This window comes from Rousettus aegyptiacus, unplaced genomic scaffold (genome assembly GCF_014176215.1).
Source record: "Rousettus aegyptiacus isolate mRouAeg1 unplaced genomic scaffold, mRouAeg1.p scaffold_m13_p_10, whole genome shotgun sequence".
Classification (NCBI taxonomy): Eukaryota; Metazoa; Chordata; class Mammalia; order Chiroptera; family Pteropodidae; genus Rousettus; species Rousettus aegyptiacus.
The window spans coordinates 41,974,382-41,993,291 of record NW_023416285.1 but is presented as its reverse complement, the minus strand read 5'-3'; the positions used below and the strand labels follow the sequence as shown (position 1 = coordinate 41,993,291).

Sequence of the window (18,910 nt, the reverse complement as noted above, 5' to 3'; positions counted from 1 at the left end):
CATAAAACTCAGATACTTAAAGTAGTCTCTTCCTATAGGTATACAACAGGGTATTCTGTTACCTTGAGTATCTTATACATGTACAGATATATATGTATATGTGTGCAAATGTGTGTGCATGCATGTATACATGTGCTCATGTGTATGGTATATTAGATTGTATGCCAAACCATCAAATATTTCTTTATGTGTTTAGCTAGCATTATCAGGGAGAAGTCCATATACACATACATCTAAGTAATTCTAGAAGTAGGAAAGAAAAGGGCAATGTGAGAGTTAGGTAGAGTGGCCATATTTAAACTTGCGACCATTATATATCGAAGCTGCCTCCATGTTCCAACCCTGGAAGCACACGAGAATCACCTGAGGAGCTTTTTAAAAATGTCAATGCCCAGGCTTCAGCCCAATTATATATAAGAATGTATAGGACCCAATCATGGGTGTCTTGAGAACCAAACGTTCCATGTGCAACCAAGGTTGAGAATCTCTTTCTCCTATATCACACCGGTCTGACAGTAGTTCCATAAACCCACATTATCTGAAAGCATATTTCTCTCTTTCTGCTAACATTTCATTATATAATACTTTAACAGTACCATTAATGGCTTTAAAGGTGAAATCACTAAATGCAGATTTGGGTATTGTATGAGTCAACTCAGGCTGCCATAAAAAAAAATGCCACAGCCCGGGTCGCTTAAACAATAGAAATCTATTTTCTCACAATTCTGAAAGCTGGAAGTCTGAGATCAGGGTCCAACACGGTTGGGTTCTGGAAATGGCTCTCCTCCTGGTTTGTGGACGGCCATTTTCTCACCAGTATGCTCACATAGACTTTCCTTGTGTATGCATGGGGTAGGGGGGAGGAAGCAAGCTCTTTTCTTATAAAGGCACTAATCCCATCAAACCATGGTCCCACCCTCATAACCTCATCTCACTCTAATTACCTCCCAAAGGCCCCATCTCCAAATAATATCAAATCGGAGGCTAGGGCTTCAACGTATGAATTGGCAAGGGTGGGGGTAGAGGGTGGACAGTTCAGTCCATAGTAGGAGTAATCATGCAGTTCTCTGCCATCATTAGTTTTAAACCAGGAGACTTGCCTGGGATAAGCATAAATTCAATATAGTCCAGGACTTTGCCTCGAGATAAAACTGCCTTTTGATGTTCTATATAATTCAATAGTGACACTTTCATAACTGTACAATAAGTCATGACAGTTTAACTTGATTAAGGTTTCACCGCCCAAAAGTGTACCATTTTTGACAGATATATAAGAAAATAAGCTTGAACAAAACCTGACTTTTCTTGTAGACATTTAGTTTAGTTTGAAACTATTTACTTACCATTAGATTTGCTTTTTCATCTCTTGGTGAACTTGGTAGACAATGTGTTGTTTACGATAATCTGGTGCTAGGCAATGCTGCTGATCACTTTCAGTCTCATATATGTTATCCATAGAGTTTGATGGATATGACTTTTTTTTTTCTTAATTCTCAGTGAATTTTAGGTTATCTCACTGTGTGTGTTGCAAATAAATTCACAATATCTTTAATAACTTTCTGTGTCGGTTCATTGGAAATTAATTCTATTTAGTTTAATCAACTGATTGTATTGTGTCCTGTGCAAAGTATCCAAAGTAAAAACTTTCCATTTCTAATTTTGAGGCTTAAAAGTTGCATGGTTTTTCTATGGCCATGCCACCTTGAACATGCCCGATCTTGTCTGATCTCGAAAGCTAAGCAGAGTCTGGCCTGGTTAGTGCTTGGATGGGAGACCACCTAGGAAGACCAGGTGTTATAGGCATATAAAAAAAAAAAAAAGTTACATGGTTTTGCCTGTGTAGTATGTTTGTATTTACTGTGGCATTTGGATTTACCTGTGGGTGTAAGTCTGTTTATTAGTGATAGAGGGGTAGGCTTAGAGGATAAACAAGGAGGGATTGCCATCAGACTCCTTTATCCCTATTCAGATTCATAAGAGGCCTATATTGTACAAAGATTGTAAATAGTGCAGATCATTCCTAGGAAATATAAAAATATTCTTGAGATCACATACCTGGAAGGGACTTAGCAGCTAGAATACACAAAAAGTGTTAACAAGTTGAACAAATGAGTATTTGTTTAGAAACACGTTGTCGATCGGTTAGATATAAACCCGAAGGGGACAAAAAAAATCTATGTTGTTCATTTCTGTTTTTCCTGGCATGTGGCACAAAGGCAGTGCACACCATAAGTGGTGAATTAATGATTTCTAGAACAATCTAGAATGACCAAAGGAAGAGCCGTAAGAATATAAAATTAAGTCAATAATAGAAAGTCTCATGGAATTATCCTTTAAGTTTAATAAAAAGCATATGGGATCCAGAAGTAAGTTCAAGTACAATATAAGATGAAAACAAAACCCTACATGTTGATCAATTAAGGGACATTTGCTACAGAGCATCTTCTGTCCTGATCAGTCTCTTACTCAGACTCCCTGGACCTGACTCTGCTTCTTTGCTCTCACTGGCTAGATTGTACATGATTATTTATCTTAATTTCTGAAAACAGATTCTACTACCAGGTGAGTAAAAAAGACCTGAGGTCTATATAATGATTTTACATTAACAAGTAGATTCAAAGTTCTACCAAAACAGTGTTACTTTAAAAATCCTCAATCTCAGTAATTAGCCAAAAAGAATTTCATATATGTGCAGTTTCCTGTTCTAGTGCCCCAAATAGGGTTCATAACAGAAGCTACTCAACAGACTGTTGCGAGGGCCTGATGCAGAAAGAGATGTGTATACATGTGTGCTGCGGCTGTTGCTATGATTGTTAACCAGGTTAGGGATTTTAATTCTTCATGTACACAAACTTTTGCCCCAATTTAGCCTCTTCATTTCACTTTGATGAAGACTGAGATATATTTTTCTGAGGCAAAGATGGCAAATTCCTCTAGGTATATTGAGCAATTAATACACAATATTGGTATTCACCTAATTGACTATAATATGTTAAACAAATATTAATTAGCCAAAGTAATGGATTTTCAATAAGAGATATCAGGCCGGAGAGTTAGTGGCAGATGTTTGCCGTTTTGTACAGTTGGTATACCAATAGATTTTTCAGAGAAACCCCAGACTTCTTGTAGTAGGCAGTTGAGGCAGATGTGAGGCCCTTGAGGTGAATCAGAACTGGCACGGATGCTGGAGTCTTTCCAGAAGTGATTGTTTTCTTCCATTCAGTGGGAAAAGACAAAGCTAAATATGAGAATGCTAGGAAAATGGAGAAGTCTCTATTTCTACAAAATAACCTAAGCTTAATAAAGCCTCCCCAAAAGAATTGTAAATGTTATCTTTTAAGTCATAAGTTTTGTTTTTTAAACAAAAATGTAATAACATTTGTTGATTGAAATATATATGTATATATATATATTTGGTTATTTTTCTTTATTGTTTCTACATAACAGCATGAGAGTATATACATACTATAATGATATCAAACTAATGTAACATTTCTCTCTAGAGAAGGGATAATATAATCATAACAGTCCATATCTCTTACCTTGATTCATAGTTCAAATATTTCTAATCTTGGAAAATTACTACAGCTTTGGTGCTAAGAATATTGCTGGTAGATGAAGAATGAGTCTGAAGCCTTTCATTCTTCACAATTTCCACACATCTCAAGTAGACTAACTTTGCAATCATGCCATCTAGTGTTCAAACGTCCTCAGTACTATAGCTCAACTTCATTAGAAGCAAAACGATAAGCAAGTTACCTTGAAAACTGTGCTGGGAGAGAGTCACTGAAATACTAAAACAGATTTCTCGTTAAATATATATATTTTTATTTATTATTAATGTTTCATTTATTTATTGCATATGTTTTATAAATATTTTATGTCGTCTATTTTTTTAGCCATACAAATTATACATAATATACTCCATATGTTAAAATTATGCTGATTTTATTTTTTATATTCTTCTCTGGACTTGCCTACAACTTTAACAAAATTGTCATTGACTTTAAAAGCCACAGAACCTAACCCAGTCATTGATTGGGTCAGATTAGAGTGGACTGGATTTGAGTGGAATCAAAAGATGGAAATAGTTTATCATAATACTTGATTGGCTTGCAGATCCTTCCTTGTTTGTGGTTTGTTACTCCTGATGACTGTACTTGCAGGGGTCAGGGGTTTTATGACATAGCACAGGAGAGGTAGGAAGGGCTTTGAGATGCACGAAGTGGAGTGGTTGCCAGAAAACAAAAACATAAATGTCTTCCTTGTCTTACCATTGAGACTATGTGAGGTCTATCTCTTTTTAAAAAAATATTTGGAAAGTATTTTTAGGAATTAATAGGCTTGGCCACAGTTTTTAAGGTGTCCAGGAGACATGATTTTATTTTATTTATTTTTTTACTAGCCTTTAAGATGACTTCTATATTATCTGTCATTTCATAATTTTAAAGGAAAAAATATTTAATTATGAAAAGAATAAAGCTAATTAGTTAAGACAGACCCTGTCAGATCACCACTTTTATTTTTACATCTGCAAAATGGTTTACAATATGCCTGCTCTGATCCAGTGTTACAGTGGAGAAAGAACCTCAGCCCTTACCCAGTCTAATTCTGACTGACATAAGCAAAGTCCCATGGTCAATGAAGACATTGCCTGCTACTCACAGCTCATCCTGTCCCACTCTGAGCTCTAGTCTCCCTAGCTATTTGCTCAGGGACGGGTTCCTTTTTCCCACTTTGGGCTCTGTTTACCTCCTTGAATTAAGCAGGAACATCCTCTTGTGTTCTTCTGCTCTCACTTAGTTAATTCTTACACACTCTGTAGATCTTGGTTCAAATGTCATTTCCTTAGAGAAGGCTTTCAATCCTCTAGATTAGTCCTCTCTTGATATTAGGTAGCATCTAATATTTTTACTTATTACCACTCACCGCACTTTGCGATTATATACTCGTATTATTATCTGCTTAATATCTGCTGCCCCCACTGGATTATAAATTATAAGCAGGCTAGAATAATACTTTCCTTTAACCCCTTGCGATCCTAGCCATTGTGTTTTCTCTAATGCCCAATACAGAGTAGGTATGTGGGAAATACCTGATGAAATCAATTTATGAGTCCTAAGCTGAGAACTGAGATGCCCATTGTCCCAGCCCATGTAGTTTGGTGAAGTCAGTTCTGCTTGCATATCACTCTTGGGAGAAGACAATATTTGTGGAAGCAGGAAATCCCAGTGCCTATCTTGCAACTTGTCAAGGTATATATCCCTCTGGGAATTTGTCACTTCCTGCAGCACAGTCTGGGAGTGGGTGTATGTTTTCATTACTTACAGAATCCCTGACTTTGCTTATTATCACTCTTTCTGCTTCATGGGAATCAATTGACCTTTTTATTCCTTGTCTACCCATCTCTCCTTCCCATGTTCCTGTCCTCCTCCCCCGAAAACAAAACAAAACAAAACAAAGCAGAACAAAAACACAAAAAGACAACCCCAGTTCTTCCTGTCTTTACTATCAGCCGTTTTCATGGATTAACAGACAATAGGGAAAGATGGAGAAAAAATATATACAATAATATTTCAATAAATTATCCTGCTACTCTGGTATTCAGCAGAGAATAAAAATAAATTTTGCATGTTACACAAAGATCATATTAAGCTTTCATTGTTTATTTTTGTATCATTTTCCTTCTCTTTCTAAAAGACTCTTAGAGTTTGCAACTATCTTAGAATATTAAACAAGCAAACATGCTGAGAATCAATCATCTTCAAATGAGCTCTGTTTAAAAAGTTATATCATGTCATACTAAGCTTCAGATATCTAAAACCAGTCACCAGTCTCTTCTCAAGAATGAGTGGGATATTTTGAGAAATGGAGTTATTTAGAAGTAATTAATTTTGATATTGAATATATACATACACATACATAGATATGGCATTTTTTGTAAATTGTATTATATTTTATGTAAAGTCTGGTCTATTCTCATTGTTTCTGAAAGTTAACACTTTTGCTTACCATCAAATACACACAAAAGAAAAAATGCTTAACTTACAAATGTTTGTAAACTACACTGAGAATTTCAGATGTCCTCTCTGTTCCTTCTCTTTACACCTGTGGTGGCATCGAATAGGTATTATATAAATGTGTGTTTCTTGAAAGCTGAATTGACTGAGTCAATTGCCAGCTCATACAGCGTTCTGACTTTGCTGTATATCTGATGAAAAAAATATAAAATGGTATAAGTTCCACTCCAAAGAATGTCCTCATACTTCTATTTCCACAGCAACACAGACGTGCACACAGTGGCATCACTTCTCAAACTTTATCTTCGAGAACTCCCAGAACCAGTTATTCCTTACGCGAAGTATGAAGATTTTTTATCATGTGCCAAACTTCTCAGCAAAGAAGAGGAAGCAGTAAGTTGATACATTTATTTCTAAAAAAGAAAAACCTTTGTTTGAGGGTTTTGCCAGTGTTCCTTGTCTTTAATTTGTAAATTTCCCTTTGTCCTATTGTTTGGATTGTTTTCCACTATTCTGAGTATCAACATCACAGGCATTTAGACTTGATTGATACTGGCAACTCGAGTCCCATTTTTAACCCCTTCTCTCATCAAAAAGAAAAATGTGTGTAGCCGAATAAATGAAATTAGCATTGTTTTCCACTTTACTCCCCTAAAAGTTTGTTTGTAGTGCTATATCAGGCCAAATAGTCTGTGAACAAAGTGGATGACTGACTTCATATTTCCTTTTTCATTGCATGCCTCTTAAATCACTTCAAAGAATGACTCCTAAGAAATCTTACCTACTGCTTGATTTTTTTTTTTAAAAAAAAACAGATCTATTGAAATACTATCAAATACTATATAATCACCCATTTGAAGTGGAGAATTCAGTGCTTTTTTAGTATATTCTCAGAGTTGTGCAAATATCACCCGTACCTAATTTTAGAATATTGAGCACATTTTCATCATCCCATAACAACTTCATACATGTTCCCCATGTCTCTCCTTCCTCAGCTCTTGGTAACTAATTAATTGGCTTTCTCTATAAATTTTCTTATTCTGGACATTTTATATAAATAGCATCTTTCAGTATGTCTTTTGTGACTGTTTTCTTTGCCTGTTTTCAAGGTTCATCTACACTGTACCATGTATCAGTACTTTATTCCTTTTATTTCCAAGTAATAGTCCATTATTTATCCATTCATCAGTTGCAGGACATATGTGTTTTTTCCACTGTGTGGCTCTTATTGGTAATAGTTGCTATGAACATCCATGTACAGAGTTTGGCATGAACATGTGTTTTAATTTCTCTTGGGTATATACCTAGGAGGTAGAATTGCTGGGCCATATGAAACTCTATGTTTCCTAAAGAGGCTCCACCATTTAAAATTCAATGTATGCAGGTTCCAATTTCTCTACATTTTGCCAATTCTTATCTCTCTCTCTCTCTTTTTAATATAGCCATTCTAATGTGTGTAAAGTGGTATGCCATTGAAGTTTGAGTTGCATTTCCCTGATGGCTAATGATTTTAAACATCTTTTCATATACTTGTTGGCTATTAGTGTTTTTCTTTGGAAAAACATCTATTCCGATCATTTTCCCATTTTTAATTGGATTATTTGTCTTGTTATTATTGAATTGTAAGAATTCTTTATATAGTTTAGATACAAGTCCTTTATCAGATATATATGATTTGCAAATATTTTCTCTCATTCTTTAGTTTGTCTCTTCATTTTCTTCATGAGTATCCTGTAAAACGCCAAAGTTTTTAATTTCGATAGAGTCCAACTTATCTATTTTTCTTTTTCACTTTTGCTTTTACTCTCAGATGTAAGAAGGCCTTGTTTAACCAAAGGTCATAAAGATTTACTCTCATATTTTCTTCTAAGACTTGTATAACTTTAGTTCTTACATTTAGGTATATACTACATGTCGCATTAATTTTTGTTTATGATGTGAGGAAAGAGTTTAGGCACCATTCTCTGGCATCTGGCTATTCACTTGACTCAGCATCATTTGTTGAAAAGACTATTCTTTTTCATATTGAATTTTCTTGACATTCTTGTCAAAATTGCTTTCTGTTTGTTACATGATGTCTGTGACTGCTTTTTATGCTATAATCGAAGAGTTGAATAGTTGAGTCAGAAACCATATGTCCCAGAAAGCTTAAAATATTCACTACCTGCCCATTACAGGGAGAAAAACAAACCCAATTACATTATTGATTGGCTTTTCTGGGACCATTTACTTATAGTTTAGAAGAAGTGCTACAATGAGAAGAAACAACGCAGTTAATCCCTTTGTGGAGTTTCCAGGAAGATCAGACTTTCCAACCTTCCACCCCACCCCAAATGATGTATCCTAGACATGACTAGGCTTGAGAGACTTCTTTGTTGGTGGATGTCTGTCTGTCTATATTTGGGGCATGCTAAAAATGGAAAGGATCCACACTACGTCAAAGCTACTTTTCCTCGCAAGATAACCTTATAAGTGAGGCTATCTTCCCATTTCAGTCAAATGTGAACAAATGTTAAACATTTTAAATGGGCTTCATTTAAATCTGTTTCTCTACAAATAGAACTTATGGAGATATTTGACATGCTTTTACATCCTTGAAAATATTTCTAAAATGCTCTCTACAATGATGGCAAGTTTTCAAGACAGGATCCTTTGCTGATAATATGTGAAACTAATTAAAAAACCCAACACTGTGTATCCATTTCACATTTGCTTTAATTCTAAAACCAACACCTAAAAAGATAACCTTTATTCTCTTCTTTGTACTCAGGGTGTTAAGGAATTAGCAAAGCAGGTGAAGAGTTTGCCAGTGGTCAATTACAACCTCCTCAAGTATATTTGCAGGTAAGAATTGTCTAAAAGACAAAACTAAACAAAACAAAGCTATATTTACTCTGATACTAATTTAATGTTTGACAATGAATAAAATTGCTTAACTGCTCAGAGCTCTAGTGTTGGACTCTGTAAAATTAAGAGGTTTAACAAGGTGATCTCAGAAGTTCCTTTGAGCACTAAAATTGTGTAATTTTGTAATTTGTTATATTTGAAGTCTCTCTTGCCTCTCTACATATTAAAGCTATGTTGTTTTGAACTTTCATCAAATTTATTTTTACATGTACCATGTACTATTTTTAAGAGAAGGAACATGTTCCTTAGCATGAGAATGATTTACTTGGGAGTCCAAAGTTTACCATTGACTGTTTATGTATCTTTATGCAATTTTCTTATTCTCTCTGAATAAGAGTCCTAATAGGAAAAATGGTAGTAAAAATACACATTTCACACAGTTGTTTTAAATATTAAATTATATTTGTAAGTGACTAATTTGTATACAGTAATTGTACACTAAATGTTAGTTTCTTTCCATTCCTTTCCCACCTCAAGACTCATTGAAAAGACATTTGAAATTCATTCTATTAGAACAGTAATTATACCTGGGAAAGCTCTCTCTCAGTGGCCACTTTTAACTTAAAGCCTAGGATGGGATGTGCCATGTCTGTGCCCCTGTTTAAGAAACCAAATGTGGGGGTGGGGTGGGGGGGGGAAGCCAAACATGTTAAATTAAAACATATTAAATTTAACTAAGAGATTAATGATTGGTACTACTGCAGAGTGTCTTAAATGATAGCTTCCCAGTCCATTTAAAAATAAATTCAAATTTTTAATTCAGTACAGTACATCATTTATATATGCTTTTTGTGTCATGATTAAATAAATATTCAGCAGACTAGAGTTAAGACTATTGTGAGACACTGTGGAGTTCACTGTCAACTGCAACTGAGTAGGAATTCCAAAACCTCCTACTATAATTTCATGCTGATGGTTATGTTTAGGAAGCAAACAAAACCTTAGGTTTCAGAATTTGAAAAAGCAAGAAATAGTTTTACTGATGGCATAGACTTATTAACATGCAAGGCTTCCATACCAAGATTTCAAACCAGTTCAAGCTATTGTACTGGATAGTAAAAAGGTTACATTTTCTTTAAGCAAAAGGGCAGAAGGCATACTTGAGAACTGTATTGCAAGTCTTTATCTCTACAGTAGAAAAACTTAAGTACTCTTGAAGCATAGAAATTCTTGTAGAAATAAAGAAGGTGTTAAAGAATGAAAAAAGCCTGAAAGATTACAAAATCAATCCCTCCTACTAAAATCATTCAGGGAAAGGGTTGTTTCATGCCTCTTATTCTTTAGCATCTAATAAATTTGAACAATTTGTGCTTATAATTTTTCATGTCAGTAGAACTGAGGTTTTAATTTAAACCATGTTTGATCTCATTTTTTAGCAGACTATAAATTTGAAGCTCACAAATTACTCCACAAAGAGGGTTGATTCTTCCTCTCTGAAATAAGGGATTATACCAGATGATTTATTTATAGTTCTCAAATTGAATATATATATATATTTGAATATATTTATGTATATAAGTATATATATTTAATATGTTATTGAGGGTTAGCAGGGAAACCATAGTCTTAAATCTCAAGTCCATATTAGTATTATCTGAACACTTATTCCTGTGACTGCCAGAAGAAACCAAGCCAGGCCAGGGATGATATTGGATATCATGCCTCAAGTTTAATTTTTAATTATTTACAACATATTTTTTTTCACATTTAACTGAGATGTTTGAATTTCTAAATAACGTTATCTTCATAATCGTTTTTGAACATACTCCATGTCATAAATATTTCCCAAAGACCTATTTATTCCATTGACAGATTTGACCTCATGCTTACACCCAACAGGTTTTTGGATGAAGTACAATCGTATTCAGGAGTTAACAAAATGAGTGTTCAGAACCTGGCCACGGTCTTTGGCCCTAATATCCTGCGCCCCAAAGTGGAAGATCCTTTGACTATCATGGAAGGTAAGTAAATGATAGTCTTATACTCTCACCATGATAACTGTCTCTTTATTGGCCTGAACCTACTGAGCAAACTAAGGAAATATTGACTCAAGTTTTTCAAATGCAAATGTTTTCTTTGGGAGTCAGGCTTTTTTTTTTTTTTTTTTTTTTTTTTTGAGTTTACTAAACATAGTAACTTACTACATGATTCCTCAATAGCCTTACAAGAATAAATGAAACTGCCATAAGTCATCTGTAAAATATTATGCAGGAACTGGAAAAATCAAGTTCAATTTTTGAGTCCAATACAATTTTCAGAAAAGTCAAAAGTTACCATTTTAAGGTAATATGTTTTTATTAATTTTGGTTTTATTTGACTGATTTTGAGAGGGAGAAAAATATAATCTTCTATAAGACAATGTTACTTATTTACCTGTGGGATGAAACATGAAGGAATTCTTACTTTCTAAGTTACAAAAAGTCTCAAATTCTTATCCACAGTGAACTGCTACTTCTATTTATTTCCAGAAGATCTCACTGCCTGAGTACCTTTCTTCCCTGTTGCTATTAGTGGCACATTGTTTTCTGCAAATTGTTCTAATCGAACATTTAAGAATTTATTAGGGACGAGGGAAGGAGAAAGAATATTTTCAGTTTCATTCTGAGCTTCTTTGTCTCAAACAAAATACCTCCCTAGTACTGTTCCTTTCTTTAAAATTCTAAGATTTTCATTTCTCTGTGTCTTATAAGAAATAAAAGCATTTAAATGTTTGCCTGCATCAGCTCAGCTTAATTTCCTTTTTTGAATATTGAGGGCAATATAAATTGCACATCACATTTTTGGCAATAGAATAGTTGATCCAGAAGACTTCATTTTACCTGAAGAGTTTAGCAGACATTAGAAAATACAAGATGTGTAGGTACAAGAAGCTTAAAAGGTACTTTCATGCACTGTTTTCTAAAAACCTTCTCTTATTATAAAATAAAACATATACATATAGTATAGAAAACCACCACCACTCACCACCACTACACATGCACACACACACACACCTTAATGAATTATTATAAGACACTTCAGAAGTCACCACCTAGATGAAGAAATATAATTTTATAGGCGTCCCAAAAGCTCTTCCTTGTGCCACCTTCCACCTTACTACCCAGACATTCATATCAATAATTTCCTTGCATTTCTTAGTAGTTTTTTTTAACTAAATGGACTTCTTTAGACATTACATTTAATATTTATTAATCTTTTATTTGCTGTTTTTTTAAAGTCTCTTTAAATGTACAGGATCTCTAAAATTTATCTGTTGAAAAATTAGGTTATTCGACTCATAGAGTTTCCCAAAGCCTGGATTCTGTTGATTGCATATTCATAATCCAGTTTAAGGTATTTCTCTACCCTCTATTTTCTAAAATTAGTACCTGGATCAAATTCATGTTTGATATCCATAACAAGGCTATGGATTATATTATCCGATTCTCTCTTTTTTTGTGATCTTAGTACAATTTTTAAAACTATTAACTCTCTTGAAGGCAAAATGGTGATATTCTAATTCTAAAACTTTTTCCCAATTTTTTATTGTGATAAAATACAACGAAACATACAATTTGTCATCTTAACCATTTTTAGGTGTACGGTTCAGTGGTGTTACTTATATGCATATTGCTCTGCGACCATCACCACCGTCCATCTCCATAACTCTTTTTATCTTGCAAAACTGAAATTGTATGTATTAAGCAAGAGCACCTCCTCCTCCCTCACGCCACCCCCTTTTTACCCTATTCTACTTCCATCTCTGTGATTTTATTTCTCCAGATACCTCGTATAAGTGCAATTACACAGTATCTGTCTTTTTTGATGGGCTATATTACTTAGTGTGATGTCTCCAATGGTCATCTATGTCGTAGCATTATATTCTTTAACTTAATTGGAGCACTCTCTATTTAAAAAATCTCTTCTCATTTACTACTTAATAATACAATGTTAACTTTCATAAATAAAAGGCAGGATAAATGCTGCTTGAGTCTTGCCCTTTATTTATTAGTTTTTTTTTTAAATAATGGAATAAATTCTTATCCTCTAAAAGTGAGTTCTCCTCCTCGTTTTCATCCTCCTTCTTCTCCTTCTTCCCATTACAAATATCATTATTAACACCATTTTTACAAATATTATTATGAACTCATGATTTAAATATATTTCATGGGTCAGTGCATTGTAATTTTTATTCTTTGTAATTATTTGTAATTATTGTTTCCCATCTTAGGCTAGTGGAAGTTACTTCAAGTTGCCTCCTGAGTCCTTTTGACATGATCTGAATAGTTTTGGATAGCGTGCTTTCTTTTTAATATGTCAGGATTTCCCAGGCTCAGATTGAGTTTCTTGCCCCTAACCTATAATCAGTCAATTTCCAGAGTCTAGTTTCCAAAAAAAATTGTTTAGTGGGAAATGATATTTCAAGATCAAAATGTACTAGTGATGCTCATTGATACTGGTTTGGTCATTGTTTCTAGGTCTTTCAGTAGATAAAGCTGATAGATACAAACACCTGCCTACAGACATACATATTACCTACACTACACACACACACACACACACACACACACACACACACACACAAGAAAAAGTGTGTCACAAGTTCTCACTATACTTTCAATTCAAAATCATGACTTAAATTTTTTTTCATTCTTTTCTCTACTATAGTTTTATCTCTTTTCTTCCAAATGGATATCCTCATTCTCAAAAACATTTAAGATGATAGAATTAGAATATCCCGTAAATAATCATTTGCTGTATCTCTCATCAAACTCATAATAGTCTCAGGATAACAATATTAATACTACTAACACCAGTACGGATATTGCAAACATTTTAAAAGTTTTTGTGTATGTTCTTCTAATTCTCCTTTTATTTTTATATATATACTATATCTATATTGTCAGCATATATACACATTATAATCTATATTCTCTCCCTTTTAGTTCTTATCTAGTCTTAGTTCCTGATGTAACTGCATTTAATGAGCACAACAGGTCCTCATTTTGATATCTCCAAAGTCTAGTGGTTTTCAAAATGTGGTCCATTCAGGGGGTCCACAAGTTCAAACATAGCTTCATAATAATATTAAGATTTTTTTTTTGCCCTTTCACTATGTGGATACTTGCACTGATGGTACAAAAGCAATGATGGGCAAAAAATTAAAAAAAAAAATTAGCACCTTAATATGAATCAAGGCAGAGGTGTCAAATTCCACTAGCACCATTATATTCCTCACTGCCATGCACTGGCAATTGGGAAAAAAGTCAATTTTACTTAAGAGTGTTCTGCTAAATAGTAAAAAATAATAATTGTATTAAATCCTCAACCTCAAGAATACATTTTTTAAACATTTTGGTGGAGAGATGAGCTCTATGTATAAAACACTCTTCTGTATGCTATTTTAAAGTAATGCAATAATTGGCTTAAAACATTTGTATGATTATTTGAGTTGAGAGCTGTACAAACTGTTTTCTTGTGGAACTTCATGTTTACTTAAAAGAACAATGCACAAACTATAGTTCGTCAGACTCGAGCATTTGGCAGACAGGTTCTCAAAACTGAACTAAGTTAACCTTTAAAAAAAACAACTGCCAGTATTTGTTGCCATTGACAGAATTTGAATTTTCATGTGAAAAACTTGTACCTAACACCTTGAGCTTGACAGCTTCTTAATATTTAACCAGTGTTCTGGTGAGATTGTGTAGATATTAACAGATGTGTTTTTAATACTCTAGAACTAAATGTATCAACATTGGAGTATCTACATAACTCAGTGAATTCTCCAAATGCCATGTTATGTTATCATTAGCCAGGCATGTATAAAATATCCAATCAACGTTCAGTTTAGCTTCTCTGACTTCATGGAGCCCAATCTTCTGTTTTTCACATAGTGCTACAAAATATGGCAGCTTGCTTTCTAAGATGAACTGGCTTTGTTCCAGTATTTGGTTTTAATTAAACCTCCCCTTTCTTTTATCTCTATTGAACTAGTCCTTCTAGATTTTGATTCCATTCCTAACAGTTTCTCTTCCTTGTGGACCCCTATCTAGAAGGAACCACTGACTGGTCAGTGTTGAGAGTTCAGCGGGGCTAGACGACTGTACTATCACCTCTATTGGACAAGGAGTACTCCCTCCCAATTTCACCTACTATTTCTAAAGTAGCCCTTTGCTTTTTCCAGCGAATACCTATGCTTTGAGGATTCTCTGTTCTCAGGCTCATTAAAGCCCCCACTGCTTCCTCCCATTTCTTCTCACATAGACACCAACATCGTGCATGCCTAGTGGCAATGGGGATTCGTCTTCAACTACTCGTATTTGGAGATTTGGGAGGTTATCTTGTCACCTAGTTTTGGTGCGAATGTGGTCCATGAGTTTTGGAGTTTGTTAACTAGTTGCTCTGTTTTTATGTGGGGATTTGGGGAGCATCAATACTATGCTACTGCCATCTTCCTAGAAGTCAGTGTTTGCTTGCTTGTTTTGTCTTTTTATTTGTTTTAACTCTTGTTGTTGTTTTAGAAGGCATCCTTTAAAAATTACACCCTTCCCCTCCCTGCCCATATATTCAACAGAAGAAAGCAAAGTTGCTTTTGGAAGAATTAGAATCCTAAGCTCTGAGTTTCCTAGGACACTAAAGAACACCATTTCAAAGAATCCCTTGCCTCTTTTTGTCCATAAGAAACCTGATACCCAATGAGAAAAGTAATTTTCTCTAAATACAGTGATAATATGTGCAAGGGATGGGTGCACAAGTAGAAAAATAGGTAGGGGAAATGGAGCAGCGAAATAATTTCATCTGTTGTCTTAATTTATTTGGATCATGAAAGGTCTCAATTCCATGGTACAAACATATAATGGAATACTACTCAGCAATAAAAAGAATGAACTACCAATACATGCAACAACATGAATAAATGTATTATGCTGAGTGAGTAATGCCTAGACACAAAGGGACACAAACGAATTTTTAATACTTATCATTATGTGCAGTTTCCAGGACTGTAATTTATCAAAAATCACCGTATATCTTACAGATATTTGCACATGTGCAAAATGACAGTTATAAGGTTGTTCTTTACAAAAACACAAATTAAAACTACATTTCTGTAGAACCCTGCCACATATATACATATGTATATAAATATATACATATATACACACATATATATTATAATATATATGTGTATATAAGTGTATTTTAAAGTGCCTGGGTACCTTTAAAGAAAAATAGAATTATTTTCCAAAGCTATGAAGAAAAATGCCTATAATATAGTATTTAAATTCAAACTGTATGAAAATTATATGAGCAGGGGAGAATTGCTAGATTGCGTAGCCAGTGGGACTTCTTAATCTGCTTGGACTCCTCGGAATGGAATGGTGATTATAACCCCTCTGACCTAATTGTTTGGGCTTCATATTTCTTGTTAGCATTGTAAGGGAGAGAATGACAGAGAAGGGGGAATAAAAAGGTTTTAAAAAAAGGGCACATAGTGACACACACTTCATCATTACTTCCAAGCTAGTCTGTCCTAAATGGCTATAAAACTGGAAAGAAAGTCCCTTTACAAGAAACTATTGTCATTTATTATCTTGGGTACTAGATAAAAGCAAAGCTTTCCAAGATAGAAGAGATTTCTAAATCTCTAGGACGCTGACACTCACTCTATAATTGTGGCAGGTACACTTAGGCTGTTCACAGACTCATCATGGAGACCTTGAGGATGTCACTTTTCGATTAATTAAATGTCCCACACAATTTACAGCTATGATGAAAAGCAGTGATGCTTCAAATGTTAATATTCCAGTGATGGGAAAAAGCTTCATTTTTCCAAAGTACTATGCAGAGTCATATATAATAGAGGCTGCTAACATTTAAAAGTGTGCCTGTCATAAGGGAAAACAGTAAAATAGAACTAAGTGCATGTGTCTTCAAACACAGTACATAATGGTGACAGTGTTGACAGCCACTTTAACAATACCAAAATCTTTTCATCTGATTCACTGCTACATGCATTGAAAATAAGATGACAAATTCAGAGGTTACTAAAGGAGGAAAGATGGTTATCTAATACCATTAATTTCATTCCGTCCTTTTTCTTCCACAATTCTATAATAATTAATGATTCAATAGACAGGTGTATTTTATTTCATTTCTTATTTATAACAACATCACATTTGCTTATTATTACTGCAGTAATAACTAAAATATAACAGGACAAAAACATGGTTTGGAGTAAGAAGATGAAGCATCAGATTTCATCTCAGTCACTCATCACCTCTGTGGACTTGAGCAAAAGCTTAAACTCTCTGAACTTCAATTTTCTCGTCCAAGAAATATTAAGTCCTATCTCTCAGTCTTTTGAGAAATTTAATTTAGAAGATGTACGTAAAACATTTCAAACATGGCGTTTCTCAAACTCTAACACATGCAGGGTCACCCAGTGTTTTTGTTAGAATGCGAACTCTGGTCCAGAAGGCCCACAGTGGATCCTGACATTGTGAAGCTTCTGGTTGGTGCCAGTGCCACTATTCCATTAGTGCTGGTGTCATCGGGGAGCTAGTTAAAAATGTGAACTCTTATGCCCCACCCAATACCTACATTTTAACAGAATTTCCAGGTAATTCATATAAATATTAATATTTGAGCAACACTGATCCAGCGTCAGACTTAGCACATTGCAGATTCATGTTCTAAGTATAAGTTTTGAGTCATTACAGAAGAAGTGTGCAGGATATAAATATAACACATTTTTTTCTATTCAAAATTTGATTGGAATTCTATTCGGAGTCAAATCTTGCCTGGGTGATGCTTTAAGCTGGAGAGAGGCCTTGCCAAGGTCAGGCTTCTAGTTTCTGACAGCTACTCAATTAGCAGCTGTTTCAGTAGAAATCTGCATTGTCAAAGACTCTTGTCATAATTTTTCTCACCATATCTCGTGTTTTAAATATTTTATCTAGAAACTACATTTACCAACTAAAATTGAAGTTGTTCCCCTATATTTATTTATCAGAGATTACTGTTAGGAGCTTTGAACATGATATAAGCAGAGCTAACACATAAATTAATACAGTTCAAGCCAAAGGAAAGATGATTTCTTTTTGTTTGCATTAGCCTATTCTGCTTTATTGTGGGTGCATGAATAAAATTAAATTTAAGAAGATTTTTAGGGAGACTGGGGCCCCCATGTTAGGACATTAGTTTAGAGGCCCGGTTAATGGTGGTACCCAGTTTTAAGGGGCGAGAGCCCACCTTGTAAATCAGTGAGGATTACATGAAAATATGTGTTTCCAGCTAATATACCATAAACATGATAAAATCATTAAATTTCAAATAAGTTACTGGTTTTAATAATAAACTTTTCTATCCAATATTGTTTGAGGTTTTGTTTTTTTTTTTTACTGTTTGAAATTTGTAAGATATTAATTTCTAATTCATACTTTAGAGTGCAAAGTAAAAATATGAGGATCAAATGAGAACCATAGTGTTTTCATCTGTGTAAAATTAGTTCCTTTCTTGAAAGTCTTCTTCTTTAAAATGCCCTGAAGCTTTAGTGTTTCTTATAGAGCAGATTTGCTAGTGACAAATTCTCTCATTTTTTGTTTATCTAGAAATGTCTTTATCTCCTCTCTGTTTTTGAAGCATGAGTTTGCTGGATATAGAAATTTTACTTGACAGTATTTGTTTCAACATTTTGAATATTTCCTCCCATTTCTCCTGACAATGAGAAATGATGAGAAACTAGCTGTTACTCTTATTGAAAATCCTTTGTATGTGAATTGCTTCTCTCTTGGGCATTTACGGTTCTCTGCTTTTGGTTTAAGATAGTTTAACTATAATGGGTATAGGTTTGGATTCTTTTGCATTTATCTGACTTGGAATTTGCTAAGCTTCTTGGATATATATATTCATGCTTTTCATCAAATTGGGATGATTCCAGCAACTATTTTTTGAAATATTCTTTCTATTCATTTCTCTTTATACCCTTCTTCTTGGGACTGCCA

At 34.2% G+C, this 18,910-nt stretch overlaps 1 protein-coding gene and 1 pseudogene across 4 annotated transcripts in view; both read left to right on the top strand.

Moving 5' to 3' along the window:
• Positions 1–18,910, top strand: part of ARHGAP24 (Rho GTPase activating protein 24) — a 354,030-nt gene that overhangs the window by 325,094 nt on the left and 10,026 nt on the right. For all 4 annotated transcript variants that reach the window (XM_016154129.2, XM_036227764.1, XM_016154130.2 and 1 more), the window contains 3 exons: positions 6,281–6,413; positions 8,791–8,864; positions 10,767–10,888. In XM_016154129.2, coding sequence (XP_016009615.1) covers positions 6,281–6,413; positions 8,791–8,864; positions 10,767–10,888 — 329 coding nt within the window. The remainder of the gene's footprint in view (positions 1–6,280; positions 6,414–8,790; positions 8,865–10,766; positions 10,889–18,910) is intronic.
• On the top strand, positions 1,685–1,803 carry LOC118609147 (annotated as a pseudogene).